Source organism: Macadamia integrifolia, unplaced genomic scaffold (genome assembly GCF_013358625.1).
Source record: "Macadamia integrifolia cultivar HAES 741 unplaced genomic scaffold, SCU_Mint_v3 scaffold69, whole genome shotgun sequence".
NCBI lineage: Eukaryota > Viridiplantae > Streptophyta > Magnoliopsida > Proteales > Proteaceae > Macadamia > Macadamia integrifolia.
In genome coordinates this window covers 142,357-158,539 of record NW_024870513.1, presented here as the reverse complement: position 1 = coordinate 158,539, position 16,183 = coordinate 142,357, and the positions used below count along the sequence as shown (strand labels likewise).

The following is a 16,183-nucleotide window of genomic DNA, read 5'->3' as shown; positions in this document are numbered from 1 at the left end:
GGTTTCTTCAATCTTCTCATATAAAAGTCCCTTTCCTTGGAACCCCTTTGTAACCTAGGATTCCAAAGAGGAGAAGAAGGAAGGAGACTAGTAACTTGACTCTCAAACCAACCTTACAAGGCTCTGATACCAAGTTAGAATATGTAGATGAGGAAGAATAATGAGATGAGAGTTGAAGAAGGAGGAGTATAAGAGGGAGAAGGAGAGGAGGCGATTGTATGGTTGAATGGTATGTTGTGAGTAAAATCTCACTAACACCAAATATATTATTTCATTGATATATTTACAGGAAATTACACATACCTCCCTAAGAAGGAATAAAAGGAAAAATAAAACATACATAATATGATAAATTACTAAATTACTCTTAGAGTAGCATAACTACTATCTCTAACAAATCCATCCTCCCTTTTGACAGAGAATGTATTTGGACTGACATGACATTCTCTGGCCCTTCCATTTGTGGCACTGTTGGCAAACTGGTTTTTTGTGCTACTATTAACCATCTTTGGATGGAGCGTAACATTCGTAGATGGACCTCCAAATCTAGATCTCCGGATATGATTTGGAAAGCTATCTACTTCGATGTTACCTTTAAAGCCCATGGCCTTCATGGCCTTCATGCCCTTCACCCCCGCCCCGTCCCTATATCCCCAAAAAATTCCCACATTTCTTCTTCTTGGAACCTGCAGGTTGACCTCATCCAACCCGCTTGATGTTGCGAGCTTACCCCCCTTTCTTCCCCCCCTTGTATATTCTTCTCCTCTTGGCAATGATTAATGAATTATTTATTCATAAAAAAAAAAAAGTATAGTACTGAAATATCCTTTATCTGGATGATTCTTTCTGGCTCTGATAAATCATGGATCTTATAATTTAATTTCTTCTTATCAAATGATCATGTATCACCATTAACATAATATATGGAGTGTCAAACTTCTGGTTCTGTTCATTCTGAAGCCCAGTAATTAATATTTATTATTTGACAGGTTAAAAATAATTATTTATATTCAGACTTCTGGTTGTGTTCATTCTTAAGCCCAATAATTAATATTTATTATTTGAAAGGTATTATTGATATTCATTTTTGCCTGTAAATTTTCAGGTAATTTGCTTGATTGGAGATGTTTCTTTCCTCCATGATACAAATGGTCTGGCAATTCTCAATCAGAGGTAGTAGTTTCTATCTGTTTAGTATGAAATCTATGTGGGACAATGTACTTGTCCTGTCTATTGCTAATGGTATGTGGAAGTTCACGAATTTGCACTGTTAAGAGTGTTGCTATTGTGTTAGTGCTACTGCAAAGGTGTTTTGGGTATATAATTCTGGTCATATTCATAAGGTTTTGTAGTCTAGGAGTATGATTCTAATTATCTCTCTTACAAAGTTATATATCGCAGCATAGGAGACAGTTGGAAGAGAGCAAGGATCAAGGTAAGAGAGAAGAGGAGAGGAGATAAGAGGAAGGAAGAAGAAGATGATGAGAGAAAGAGGAGAAAGATGTGTGCAATCGTATAGGGAAGAAAGAGAGAGCTCTTCCCACCTATATTGAATCACTAACATAATAAGGTGAATTACATATACTTCCCTAAGGAGTTAAAAGGTGAAAAAAGAAAAAAATACAATTTAAGACAAGAAGTAAATAAACTAGTTCCCAAAGTATCCCTATCACATAAACTATACAGTCCCAGCTTGTACAAATTCGTATTGAACTAATAATGGATGAGCGCTTTGTGAAGACATCCACCAAATGATCACCAGTCCTCACAAAAGGAGTGCATATGTAGCTAGAGTCAATCTTCTCTCTGATGAAGTGTTTGTCCATCTCTATGTGCTTCATCTAGTCATATTGCATAGGATTGTGGGTTATACTTATCGCAACCTTGTTATCACAATAGAGACGTATGGGGCCCTTAGTTTCAAACCCCCAACTTTTGGACTAGTCTTCTCAACCAAAGAGTTCACATACTCTATGAACCATAGGTCTAAATTCTGCCTTTGCACTTGATCGAGCTGCAAACTGATTCTTTTTACTCCTCTAGGTAACCAGGTTATAAATGTACAATAGCTAGATGTAGATAACCAAAAAGGAAACTAATAACAACTTAGGCTTTTCCCAGCTGAATGGGGTCGACTACATGGATCTATCAAAAAAGGATAAAAGAAAGAAGAGTGAAAAGAGGAAAAGAAAAAGCATAGAAGTGAAACAAGGCAATGTAATATTGCCGGGCCATCCTTTGGAAGCCTTCAACCTCCAAAATCTTCACCCCTAAAGCAGCTTGGGAGTTTGTTAGAACTCATGGCCCCCACTCCACATGGCACCGTCGTATTTGGTCCAAACACCACATCCCCCACTATAGTTTCACTGCTTGGAGAGTTTTCTCTAAATCTTTGCCTACAAACCATTTCCTCATTCAGAGAGGCATCCCAGCTAACCCAATGTGTATCCTTTGTGGCATTGAGACAGAGACTATAGAGCACATGTTCTTTGATTGCAGTATCTCTTCATCCATATGGAAAGGAATTCTTAGCAAATGCTGGCCAGCTAATAGGAGGATTCTCCCCTTCCATCTCAAATGGATTTGGGTGGATATGACTTTTCAGGGAAAGACTATCCGTGACACTGTGGGAAGGCTTGCCTTTTGTGCTACAATAAATCAGATCTAGATGGAACAGAACCATAGGAAATGGACCTCCAACTTTCGCTCTCTTGATAAGATTTAGAGCTCTATCTCCTTTAATGTCAAGACTAAAGTCTCTCGGCTTGCTTCCACTTGTATGCCCTCCCCTCGAAACTATCACATTGTAAATTCCTGAGATCTTTTGAGATCCATCATCAGGAATAGTAATGCTCTCTAAGCTTGATTTGCTTTCTTCTCCCTCCCCTCTTCAGGGGCTGTAAGTTTTTTCTTTCTTCGTTTAGTAATGAATTATTTATTCACCCAAAAAAATTACCGGGCCATTCCACCTAAACGCAATCGACAACATGGATCTTTGCCCTCCAAACAGTTTTGTTTGATGTTATACCTGACTCATACTACTGTCAAGACTTAGCTTCTGTATGTCTTTCCATTACCAACTCCTCAATGTTATTTTAGGTCTTGCTCTTTTATTTCCTTCCCATTGGATTTAATCACTCCTCCGTACTGGAGCATTCCAAAGCCTCCTCTGAACATGGCCATACCACCTTAAGCAGTATTCTTGAAGCTTGCCCTAAATCGGGACCACTCCCAACTCAACTCTTGCCCTGTCATTCCTTACTCTATCTCTTCTAGTTTTTCCGCACATCCATCTCAACATCTGCATCTCTGCTACATTCAACTTATCTGTGTTACGCTTCTGGACTGCCCAACATTCCACTCCATATATCATAGTCAGTCTTGCAATAGCCCTGTAGAACTTTCCTTTAAGCTTGGGAGAAATATATCGATTGCACAACACTCTAGAGGCACCTCTCCACTTCATCTATCCTTATTTAATTCTATGAGGGACATTATTATCTATCTCATCCTTGTTAATAATTGACCTCAAATATTTAAAACAGTTGCTTTGCGGAATCTCTCTCTCCGCAAGTTTCACCTCTTCAGTATTAATCCTTGAACTACTAAAAGTCACACCATATATTTCGTCTTTGTTCTACTTATCTTAACACCTCTTGGTTCCAAGGTTGATCTTCATAAGTCCAACTTATCATTAATCCCTGCCACTGTTTCATCCACTAAAACGATATGATCAACAAAAAGTATACACCACGGGACCTCTCCTTAAATGTTCTTGGTTAAATCATTTATGATAAGCGTAAACAGATAAAGACTTAGAGTGGATCCTTGATGCAACCCAATGGTAACTGGAAACTCACTACTGTGACCTCCCACATATCTCACATTAGATAACAACCCCTCATACATGTCTTTAATTATGTCCACGTACATACTAGACACCTTTCTCTCTAATGCATGCCAGATTGGCTCTCAAGAGACTCTGTCATAGGCCTTTTCTAGGTCGATGATGACCATATGAAGATCCTTCTTGTAGGTTCTTGATTTTTCCATGAGCTTCCGTAGAAGGTAAATCACTTCTGTCGTTGATCTCCCAGGCATAAAACTAAATTTATTTCTCAGAGTCCCTAGGTTCTCTTCTTATGCAGACTTCTATGACATTATCCTATAATTTCATAGTATGACTTAAAAGTTTTATACCTCTATAGTTATTTCAGCTCTGTATATCGCTTTTATTTTTATAGACTGGGACTACCACACTTCTCCTCCATTCATCAGGCATCTTTCTTGTGCTCATAATTTTGTTAAACAACCTGGTTAGCCAGGCAACCCCACACACTCCCAAAACCTTACACACTTCAATTGGTATCTCATTGGGGCCTGGTGTATTTCCAACTTTCATCTTTCTCAAGGCATCTTTAACCTCAGTTGCTCCTATCTTTCGGACATATCTATGATGCATGTTGTTATAATGAATACTCTCATAACTCCTCCATGTGTTGTATCCATTTAGTAAGATGCAAAAATACTTAACCCATCTCCTGTTAATGTCATTATCTTTTACAAGAATTCTACCATCTTCACTATTGATACAAGAATAGTATCAAAATCTTTACTCTTCCTGTCTCAGATTTGAGCTATCTTATAAATATCTTTTTCCCCTTCTTTAGTATTTATATTGTTATACAAGTCTTCATATTTTTACTCCCATGCTTTCCCCACACTCTTTCTTACCTCATTCCTTGCAGCCTTATACCTCTCTTGATCTTCGTCATTTGCCAAATCTTAAAAATGTCTTTCTTAAGCTTAATGGCAGCTTGAACTTCCTCATCCCACCACCAAGTCTCTCTAGGGGCTAGCCGAGTAGCATTAGACACCCCTAAAATCTCTTTGGAAACTTTTATTTTTTATTTTTTTTTGCAATCCCATCTAAGTCAACATCTTGTTGGCATCTCCATCAAAATCCCACTTTCCCTGCTTCACCACTTTATTGGTAAAGGACCCCAAAGACTCTCCATTCATTCTCCATCACCTTACCCTAGGGAAAATAGGTTTCCTTGGCTTACGCTTCAGCAATCTATGTTCCAAAAAAATTAGAAACTAATCCTAGTGTAGTCTAATGGTTGATGTAACCCTTCTTCTAGAGATTTCTTTCCACAAAATAAAGGGCATTTGTATAAATCTTTGGAAGATTTTTGCAAGTCAAAATTCAGAGCCCAAGTATGCTGATTGATGGGAAGAAAAAGCTGCTGCTGAGCTGGACTGCAAGCCAAGTATGGTAACCAAATATTTTTCCGAAATATGGGCTGAAAGAGCTGTCGTTCGATGGGAAAATCAGAGGCAATTTTGGGCCAGGAATGCCCTAGTTCGATGGCTGGTCTGGCCCCAAATAAACAGGCCTGAAAGGGGACACTACAGCTGGTTCAATTTCCCCCCTTACCTAAATCTACTTTCCCCCTCATAAAAAAAATCCGTCCTAGAATTTTGTAGAGGGTAAGGATGAATCCCATTTGGTGCATGTCCATCAACAAACCATAGAAAGATTTAGACAACTCCTTGATCACATGGATGTAATCGTAGAGGCATAGTGGATGGTCTTTATGATACTTCGAGGGAAGGATTTATTCCATGTGCTCAACTTCAAAATCTCAAAGGTGTCCATGGGATCGTCTTCTAGCTCATCTTACTCTTCTTCTATATTAGTTTCTTCAAGTATCACTTCAGTGCTTGTGTCCTCATCAGTGTTGCCAGTTAGGTCTAAGGTGTAGATACCACGATCATCTGTCTCACCTTCAATTTCAGCATGTTCCTCATTGCCTTCAGTGGTGTTGTTGGCAGTCCAATGATCACCAAGTTGTGGCTCACACACCATCTTTTCTTGCTCTAAAAAAAAAAAAAAACTTGCATCTTTGGTTTGGCTTTAAGTGCTGCAATGACGGAGTTGATGTTCTGTTGGTAGGGGCAAAATTTGGCAAGGTGTCCAAAGCCTCTACAATGGAAACACTTGATTTTTCCTTCTTCATTAGTTATAGGTGTTTTACCTTTGTCCACTGTGGCTGATGGAACTTTGTTTGGAACAATGGTTGCCTTGCTTTTAGCTATGTTGACCTTAGAATCGTGAATGGCTGGGTACGGACGTCAAGGGTCTGATTTGATCAAGTCTTCTGCCTCCAAGGCCTTCTCAATACATGCACTTATAGATGTAAGTTTTACCACCCAATTTTATCATGGATGTCATGCCTTAGTACCAATTTGAACCGAGACATAAGTAGTTCCTCTTCCTCATGATAGGCACTTGTACGTTAGAGAATCATTAAACTAATCAATATATTCCTCAACAGTCATAGATCATAGTACCTTGGTGAAGAGTGTTGAGCAAGTCGTAGAGACGTCGTCGGTACATTGGAGGAAAGTATATCTCACTGGGTTGTAACTTGAATTCCTCCCAATTGCGAGGTTCTCTTCGTCTTCGGCTAAGTCTAATCTCTTTAGCTCTCCACCAATCCTTAGCACCACCAGTAAGCTTGGTGCTAGCAAGTTGGATCTTCTTCTCCTTAAACATATGGAACCATCGGAAGTAATTGTCTAACACATTCAGCCAGTCGTGGAAGAAAAGAGGGTCATGCTTCCCATTGTACTCCTTCAATTCCAACTTCACCTTGTGCGTGTTGTCATGGAGAAATTGATACTCATTGTTCTCATCATATTCTTCTTCACGATACATATAAGTAGGCATGTTCCTTCGTGCTTGGAATGGAAACCTTCTTTGAGCATTAGGATGAGTGTTGACTGTAGTTTGAGTGGCTGACTAAGCAACTGTAGTCTCTTTAATTGTCTCAAATATCTGATCCATGGTGTCCATTCTCTTAGTAAGCCGTTGGAGAGACTTCACCACATCCTCTAAAGAATATTGATTGGAGTTCATTCCAGCCATAGCTCTTATACCACTTAATGTAAGGTAGGTTTACCTTAAGGAAAATGTTTGAGATTTAAAATGTAACCGCAAGCGTACGGATCAATGTAGCTATGGGTCGAACACAAGGAGAGCAGCCACTTTATTTTTTATTTCTTTTAATAATGTGAAAGTGAACCGATTAATGGTTGTGATCTAATTCTAATTACCGTCCTAAACATATGTATCTAAAATAACGTCCTAACCATTCAATAAAAAAAAAAATAAATAAATAAATAAAGGAAAAAAAATGCTGAAATAAAAATAAAGTAAAAGAAAGGGGACAAAGCTAGAGAGAGACTCACAAGTAGGTTTCTCTACTTAGCCCGAGGGATGCATCATAATATGAGCTTCCCTACTTGACCAGAGAGTCACTCTTATAAGGGTTACTCTACTTGGCTTTAGGGAAAGGGAATAAAAATAATAAATTGATGGTTCTATGGCTAGGAGGGGCAAATCCAACACATACACTAGCCATGAACCTTGGGGGAAAGGGATAGCAATAATGTAACGACTGAAAATAAAAATCCTAAATTAAGAAAGAAAAGGTAGTCAGAAGAGGGAATGAGAGGGGGGAGAGAAGACTACTGAAGGAGCCTACTTACTTGAATCAATGCTTGAACTTGAAAAAAAAATTGCTCCACGGCTCGTGATCTTGTCACCTAGATCTAAGCCTAGAACTATAACTTAAAAAATTACAACTCACTTGCATAAATCATAAACATAAAAAGGCTGAATAAGAATAAAAGAGTGCTTGCATTAATTGACATAAAAAACTATTATAAAAGTGATTAAAGCAAAAATAGAGAAGAACTAAAACTAAAGAGTGAGAGAGGGAGAGAGAGAACAACTAAAAAAAAAAAACTAGAAGAAGAATGAATTGTCTCTCCTCTTACATGAATTGTATTTATAGGGAATGGGGAGGTAGGGTAACAAATTTCTCTTTCCTAAAAGAGAGAAACCCACAATTGATAGTAAGATCTTTTGAGTCCAAAAGTGCTAAGATGGAGGAGAGGGAAGAGAGAAATAAACTTGGAGAAATTTCCTATAATTTTTTTGCTTATTTTCTTTCCTTTTTTTTCTAATTTATTTCTCTTCTTTTTCTCCCTCCAAGGGACGATTTTCTTCTTGCTTTGTGTGATTTGGACAATATTTTGGTGATGATGTGGAGGAGAGAGAAGATTTGGACAATCTTTATTTCTCCCTTTTTTTTTCTTTCCTTTTTTTTCTTCTCTTCTTGCGCAGGAACCCTTCCACGATTTTCCTTGCTTCTAATTTGATGTGGAAATCCCCTCCATGCCCTTAGTGCTTTAAGTGAGTGAAAAGCAGAAAATCTTCAACAAAATTATCTAAAAAAAACAACCATGAGATTCGAACTTGAGACCTCTTGGTGAGCAAGGGAATTTTGCACACCATAGTTCACCAACTACACTAGGTAGTTGTTGTTACCAAAAACGAATCTTCAATCACTTAAGAATGTGGTCCATCGATCCTTGTTGGCATTTGGAGTATTCCTTGTGCCTCTGAGAGAATTGCAAACGTGCTGGTTCTGCATCTCGGTTTAGTTCTGATCCATTATTCTTTTTCTGGCCTGAAAAGAATAATCACTTGTACGAGTAACCAAACGAATGCGTACTTTTAATTGGACACGTCCATCTTGCTCAGAATTTTGTCCTCTTCGCAACCATGAAAAGAAATAGGACCTCTTTACGTGTAAAATTGGAGATATAGCACTCGATAGTCCTTAAGGCCTTGAAAATATAAAACCTGCAAAAAGAGAGTAAAATCCAAGGTAGCTCCATTCTAAATATGTAAAATGCATGTTTTACTACCCTAGATTTCACACATAAATGTGCTCATCAGCAAACCACCGCAATATGACAACTCCTAACCAATAGACAAATCTAGTTTTCAAATTTCAGAATCAAAGAAACTTCTCTGAGAGAGTTATAGGGCTGAATTAGGATTCATGTAAACTAAGAGTTTTAGAATTTCTACAATTGATCAAATGAGGTCTGTAATGAGGTTAGAAGAACCGCAAAGCTGATCGTCAGATGACCTGGAACAGGGCAGCAACACATTCAGCACACTAGCTGAATTAGGGTTTCTGAAGAGAAGGAGAGAGAACCCTGCGGCTTCCTCAAGAGGGATCCAACAGCCCTGAACTTTTGGTCGAAGGTGACCCCTGATGTCCTCAATAAAACCCTAAATAGGGTTTTGGCAACAGCCTGCTGGATGGAGATTTATTGGAGAAATAGATGGGAATGGAAAACCCTAACAGAAAGCTGAATCGATTTCTGATCTTTGGGTGGGTCTTCAGCTGATCTTCCAATGGTGTTTCAGGTCTTTAAATAAGCTTAAATCATACACAAAACATTCTCTTACAGTAGCCGAAAGTGATAGATGTCCCAGCCGAAAGTGCGACCGATTAGTGGAATGACCACCAGAAGTAGTAGCGGCTGCAATAAGGGGTCCAATGCAATTCAGATAGTAGAGGCCAGCCTACTAAGCCGCCACTAATTGTCCTTCTTCTCTAAAGGTCCTGAAAAACACAATAAGAGGGATAGAAAGTGACAAAACAGTTAAGAGATTTATTAAATTAACTGACTGATGAAAGACTTAAAGGTAATTGTGGTACATGAAGGACAAAGGACAGAGTCATGGATGAAGTAGGTGGAACTGTACCATTACTAGTCACATAATAGTGCGGCCCTAAGTAGCTATGGTGTGTTGATTTACTTGGACAATGAAGAAAACATTTCTGACTTACCAGTTATATGGGTAGAATCACAAGAATCAATCATCCAAGGAATGGAAGATGTGGTAAAAAAATGCTGATGTACCACCTGTGTGGACCAAAGTGGCTGTGGATGACGAAGGGACTAGAGAACATTTTTAACATTGGTATATATTTTTTCACTTTGTGATTGGCAACAAGAACCTGATTTCAGTATTTTGGAGAAAAAAAATATTGGTATGTATCTCTCTTCATATTTTCTAGATTATACATTTTTATATTGTCAAAAGCTAAATCAGCCAAAAAGAGATGTTTGATCAATGCCTATTAAATCCTGAGGAGCACAATCCCAATATGTCCAAAAGGATCAAATATGTTATTATAGGCATAGGTGCGCCATCTTTCTAGGTTGGTTTTAATTTTCTCCTGCTGATCTACGTCTTTGATCCCTGAATGTGGTTATTTGAAACTGATATGTTACACATTTTTTCATCTGATTATGTAGACCACACATCACATATGAACTTCACATCTAAATAAGATATGAATGTTTTCTTTTCTATAATTTTATTTCCATTTTTGCCAATCTAATTAATTATTCAGGATTGCTGGTTTATGATTTTACATTTGATGAGTTAGATAATCATACATGATTTTCTTGCTATATTGCTGTTTTCGAAGGACAAGGAGGAAACCTTTGACAATTATAGTGGCAAACAATCATGGTGGCGCAATTTTTAGTCTGCTTCCAATGGCAAATCAAACTCAACCGAGTTTGCTTAATCGGTTCTTCTACACGTCTCATAGCATTTCCATTGGCAAGCTGTGTCAAGCACATAGGTACTGCACTTTTACTTGCCCCTATCAGTTGTGAAGGCCATGCCTAGTCCCCTAGACACTCTATAAGGGGAAAGGGTATGCAATTCCCTAGTTTTTAACAAATTGGCCCTTGCCTTGGCCAGGTTTTGACCTAGGCGGTTGCCATTTTTGGCTTTTACTTTTATTTTTTTAAAGAAACTCATGTATGATTGTATGCTTTTGTGGTGCAGTTTATTGCAAATGGGGTTAAAATTTGGAACACAGTAAAACTAAGGGATTAAAATTAGAAGAACAGATACTACCTTGACTGCTTATTGCTTCTTCTTCTTCTTCTTCTTCTTCTTCTTCTTTTTTTTTAATGAATGTTGAATGATTGTTGTTTGATTGGTGAATGCTTCATGTGTCTCTTTAATTTATGGCCTTATGAATATTGATATTACTACTAAGTATACCAAGTATAAACATAGCTTTGTAACCCTTGTTTTATGCATTCCTTCCCCGTTAAGACCTTTCCCAGGCAACTGGCTTGGTGCCTAGGCTCTGAGGCTCCTGGCTCATCCCAGTGCCATGACAGCTATGGTCCATATTAGAGTAACTGGACTAGTATTGTGAAGGGAGCAAAAACTGATCTGACATGGTACATATAGCCTATGGGTTTACATTGACCTTGCCAAACATCATTGATATCTTTAATCAATCTGAACTCAGACTGAACATACGCATTGCCCTGGTAATTATGAATTTAGATTGACCACTGATGAAAGGAACCAGCCTGATCAAATGTATTGCCTTGGTAATTATTAGTTGACTTTAGACTGACCTTGCCCAACATCATTCATATCAATCATCAATCTGTAATAACTGATTAGAATAGGAAAAAGAATAGTTAATTTTCATTACTAATTTCTTTGGAGAAGAAGCTTGATGACAAAGCTGGAAACAATAAGTTTGAATATGGTTGAGCATCAGGTAAGAGTTGCATTTTTGCCAAATTTTTTTTACTTAAGCTTAAGTCAAAGGGTTGGTTCATTGAGTACCTTATTTTCTTTTCATTCTATATAAAAATGAAATCTGTAATTTATTTTACTATAATATTATTTATATCGTAGTAAAATAAATTATATAATATAAGTTCCTCATTTCTTTTTCTTAAAGTCATTTTCTTTTTGTATCCAGTTACAGGATTAGGATTTTATGTCTAAGATTTTCATTTTATTTTAAATTTAAAATGAAGGTAAGAAAAACTAAATTAAATATTAATGAATGCTAAAAATAGAATCTATTGAATCTTTTAAAAAGAGTAGGGGCGGATGTAGCCAAGTGGATTAAGGCTGTGGAAGCAAGCTACCACCATGTGCGGGTTCAATTCCCGTCGTTCACCCATCTCATCTTCTCCCTGAGAGCTTGTCTAGTACCACCAGTACCAGAAATGCATCTCCTTTGCCTACCATGATAGCTCTACTTGGCGCTGGCATGCTGCCTTGCATGCAAGCGAAGCACTATTGGTGGCAATAAATAGTTCACTGAGCGATGATTGATGCAGTCAGTCAGTGCTCTTGATTGTTCCAGAGAGAAGGATCATGGCGCCCCAGAGCCGTGACATTCAGCTGCAGCATCTCCTTGCGTGCGAGAGACTTCTATGCCAGCCGTTATTCCCTGCTCTGTTATGAAAGAAAGCGGCAGCGGGGCTGATGCAGTACAGGCCTGTATCTTATAACCAGTCCTATAACCGAAAGTCACCAAAACTCCAAGAACAGCTTTAAACTAATACAAATAACTTTGTTTCAATTCTACACTGCGATAGAATGTAGAAACAAAGAAGATTGATCAAAGAAAGAGAGGTAAATACTTCATTCAATGATTAAAAGATGAGAAGACATACACAAAACCTGCAAAAATCTGCTAAGAAAAGGCTAGCCGCCACTTCTATTCTTCCTAATGATGAGTCCCCCCTTTTGGATACCTTTTTACATTATATATCCCAACCCTAATAGGTAGGGTGACCCTAAATGTCCATAATACCCCTCACTTAATGTCCAACAACATCTAAAAAAAAGAAAATTACAAGAACACCCCTATTTTAGCGCGGGACTGGGCCAGAAATCGTGGCCCAGGTTTGGGCCACCAAATCAGCTTTGATTTGGCCCATATTTGGACTGGACCTTCCCTGCCCTTAGCCTCACTGATCTCCTCAGCTGTTTCGGGTGTTCCAGCCCTTCCATGGCTTCTACCTCGTACTCCAAATAGGGTCAAAATCCATCTTTGGCTCCTCTGGCCTGGAGCCAGTGATGATCTCTGGGCTTAGCTCTGCGTCAGGATCCCCCTCTTGAATTGAGCTTGTCCTTAATCTCGGGTTATCACCATGAAACGGATAGAGATGCTTTACATTGAACACATTAGTGATGTTCAAATCATCTGGCAACTCCACTCTATAGGCATTAGAACCCAAACGCGCCAGGATCTGACACGGCCCAAACTTGCGCGGCTTCAATTTGTGATACTCCCCCAAGGGATAGCGATCTTGGTTCAAATAAACCCACACAAGATCACCCACTTTAGCTACCTCCCTTCTAGTCTTGTCAACATGCTCCTTATACTGTTGGTAGGCCTTTGCAAGGTTCTCCTTGACCAGCTGATGTATGGCCTTCAAATCTTCCACCCTAGTCTTAACCCTCTTAGGTGCATGTTCAGGAGTAGGAATCATAGTTTTTAAGGCGGTAAGGCGACGAAGGTGTTTGAGGGTCTTTCGGAGCGCCTTGGAGATAAGGCGGACATAAAGCGTCGCCTTATTGACTAAAGTGTTCCTGTGTAATTTTTTTATAAAACCAATCTATTTGGCTCAAATCCTAGTTGAATCCTATTACTCATATGTTAAATAAATATTAAAGGTTCATATTCATACCAATGTAAGATATTCATCAAGAAAACAAATCAATAAAGTGAATAAACTAAGTTCATCTTCATCAATCATCATAACATATTAACATATAATATAAATACATAATCATGAAGCAAAATTATAAAAATAAAGAAAAGAAGACATAAAAAATACTAGTATTTATTATACTTACCTCTATGATGCCAAAGCCCTAAGATCATTCACTATATTTCTACTCCTGTCAATGAAGAATGAAGCTCACCGCTACCGGAGCAAAATGGTCGCCTAGATAAGTGGTTCTTCCTTGTTCCTTGATTCCTTCTCAAAGCTCTTTCTTAAAACCCTTGACAAAATCCAAACTTTGTTTGTGAATCGTGTTTTTGTTTTGTTTGTTTTGGTTATTTTTGGTGGAGTAAAGTTGATCCCATACATCTCAAGTGTTAATAAAATCATATACCTACCAATAAAAAATCTATATTTGGAACCTTCATCAAGTAATTTTAAAATGTGTTAAAAAAAAAAAAAAAAAAAAAAAAAAAACCCATAAGGCGCCACTTCACGTAAGGCGGAGCACTGCCTTACCATCTCTAGACCGCATCAGTGCCAAGGCGCTAGTAAGGCGTCGCCTTAGCAGCGCCTTAAAAACTATGGTAGGAATAGGAATCAGATCTAGAGGTCCTTTTGGATTGCTGCCATAAACAATCTAAAATGGAGAGAAACACGTAGATCGATTAGCAGAACAATTAAACTCAAACTCCACTTTGGCCAAAATAGAGTTCCAACTGCCAAAGGTCTTCACTTGAGCTCGCAACATGTTCCCCAAGCTCCTATTAACTACTTCCGTCTGCCCATCTGATTGTGGGTGGTAGGGACTGCTAAAGTTCAAAGTTGTACCCAACTTCTTCCACAATTGCTTCCAAAAATGGCTCATAAACTTCGTGTCCCGATCTGAGACGATGCTCGATGGAATTCCATGATGGCGCACCACCTCTAGGAAATACAAATCAGCAATCCTACTAGCATCCATGGTGTTCTTACAAGCAATGAGAACCACCATCTTGCTGAATCGGTCCACAATCACCATGATGCTGTCACACCCCTTCTATGTCCGAGGCAAACTTAAGATAAAATCTATGGAAACATTGCTCCAAGGCCCCTCTGGAATAGGGAAGGGTGTGTACAATCCCTAATTGTTGCTGGTCCCTTTTGAAGTCTGACAAACACGACAACACTTCACAAATAATTGAGCATCCTTGTCAATCCCAGGCCAATAGAAGCGTTCCTTCACCAACTAAGCCGTCTTGTCCTTCCCAAAGTGTCCCTAGTTGTGCAACTCCTGCACAATCACTAGCCTCAAAGAAGTGTTGGGGATGCAAAGACAGTTCCCTCTGAACAAGTACCTATCCTCCATCACATAGTCACATCTCTCCTGTTGCTCCACAGAGGTGACAATAGGACCAAAATCTTCATCAAGCCGAATAGTCTCTTTAAGCTCCTCAAAGCCTAAAGTCTCCACCCTCATCATAGACAAGGAACGCTTCCTACTCAGTGCATCTGCAACCTTGTTCATAGTTCCCGACTTGTGCTTGGTAGAGAACACAAACTCTTGTAACGTGGACAGCCACTTGGCATGTCTATCACTAAGCTTGTGCTGCCCTTGCAAGCATCTCAAAGCTTGGTGATTAGTGTATAACACAAACTTGCGCTGAATCAAATAATGTCTGAAGTACTGTAATGCCTTGACAATGGCATACAGTTCCAGATCATAAACTAAGTAGTTCAGCTTTGCCCCGTAAACTTTCTCACCAAAGTAACTCATGGGCCTACCTTCTTGGCTAAGCACCGCACCAATCCCTATCTTAGTAGCATCACAGTCCACTTCAAAAATCTTCTCAAAGTCGGGTAATGCCAACACTGGACCACTAGTGAGCTTCTCCTTTATCTCCTCAAATGCCCTTTGTGCTTCAATGGTCCACTCAAAGTTGGTTGCCTTGTTCAAGTCTGTGATAGGAGCCATATTATTGCTGAAATCTCTGATGAAGCGTCTATAAAAACTTGCCAACCCATGAAATGATCTAACATCAAATGTGCTCCTTGGAGTCGGCTAATCTCTCATTGCTTTGATCTTATCATCATCAGGCTTGATCCCTTCAGCAGATACCTCATAGCCCAAGAAAATCAGCTTTGGAGTCATCTAGATACACTTCTTTGGATTTGCATGCAAGCTGTTTTCTCTTAATGTACTCAACACCATGCGCAAATGCTAAATGTGCTCATCATCTGTCTTGATATACACAAGAATATTGTCAAAATACACCACAATAAAGTCATTCAAGTATGGCTTCAATACCTGGTTCATGACTCATAAAAGTACTGGGTGCATTGGACAACCCAAATGGCATGATTGTCCACTCAAACAAGCCCTCCTTCGTCTTGAATGATGTCTTCCATTCATCTCCAGGCTTCACCCTGATCTGATGATAGCCACTCTTCAAATCTATCTTCGAAAAGATAGTTGTTCCACTAAGCTGATCCAACATATCATCCAGCCTAGGAATAGGGAACCGATACTTAATAGTAATTCAGTTGATAGCCCTACTGTCCACACATATCCTCCAGCTCCCATCCTTCTTTGGCACTAGTAAAGCAGGCACTGCGCAAGGGCTATTACTCTCCTTAATGTATCCCATCTCTAGTAACTCCATGACTTGCCGTTTCAACTCTTCGTGTTGGTGAGGAGACATTCTATAATGGGCTTTGTTGGGCAAAACAGACCCGGGCAGCAAGTCTATTTGAT

General features: G+C 38.9%; 1 protein-coding gene across 1 annotated transcript in view; it reads left to right on the top strand.

Annotated features, from left to right (window-relative positions):
- The first annotated feature begins 1,097 nt into the window (after positions 1-1,097).
- Positions 1,098-16,183, top strand: part of LOC122069689 (protein PHYLLO, chloroplastic) — a 53,433-nt gene continuing 38,347 nt past the window's right edge. The window contains exons 1-2 of the mRNA XM_042633757.1: positions 1,098-1,173; positions 10,371-10,529. Coding sequence (XP_042489691.1) covers positions 10,441-10,529 — 89 coding nt within the window. The 5' untranslated portion in view covers positions 1,098-1,173; positions 10,371-10,440. The remainder of the gene's footprint in view (positions 1,174-10,370; positions 10,530-16,183) is intronic.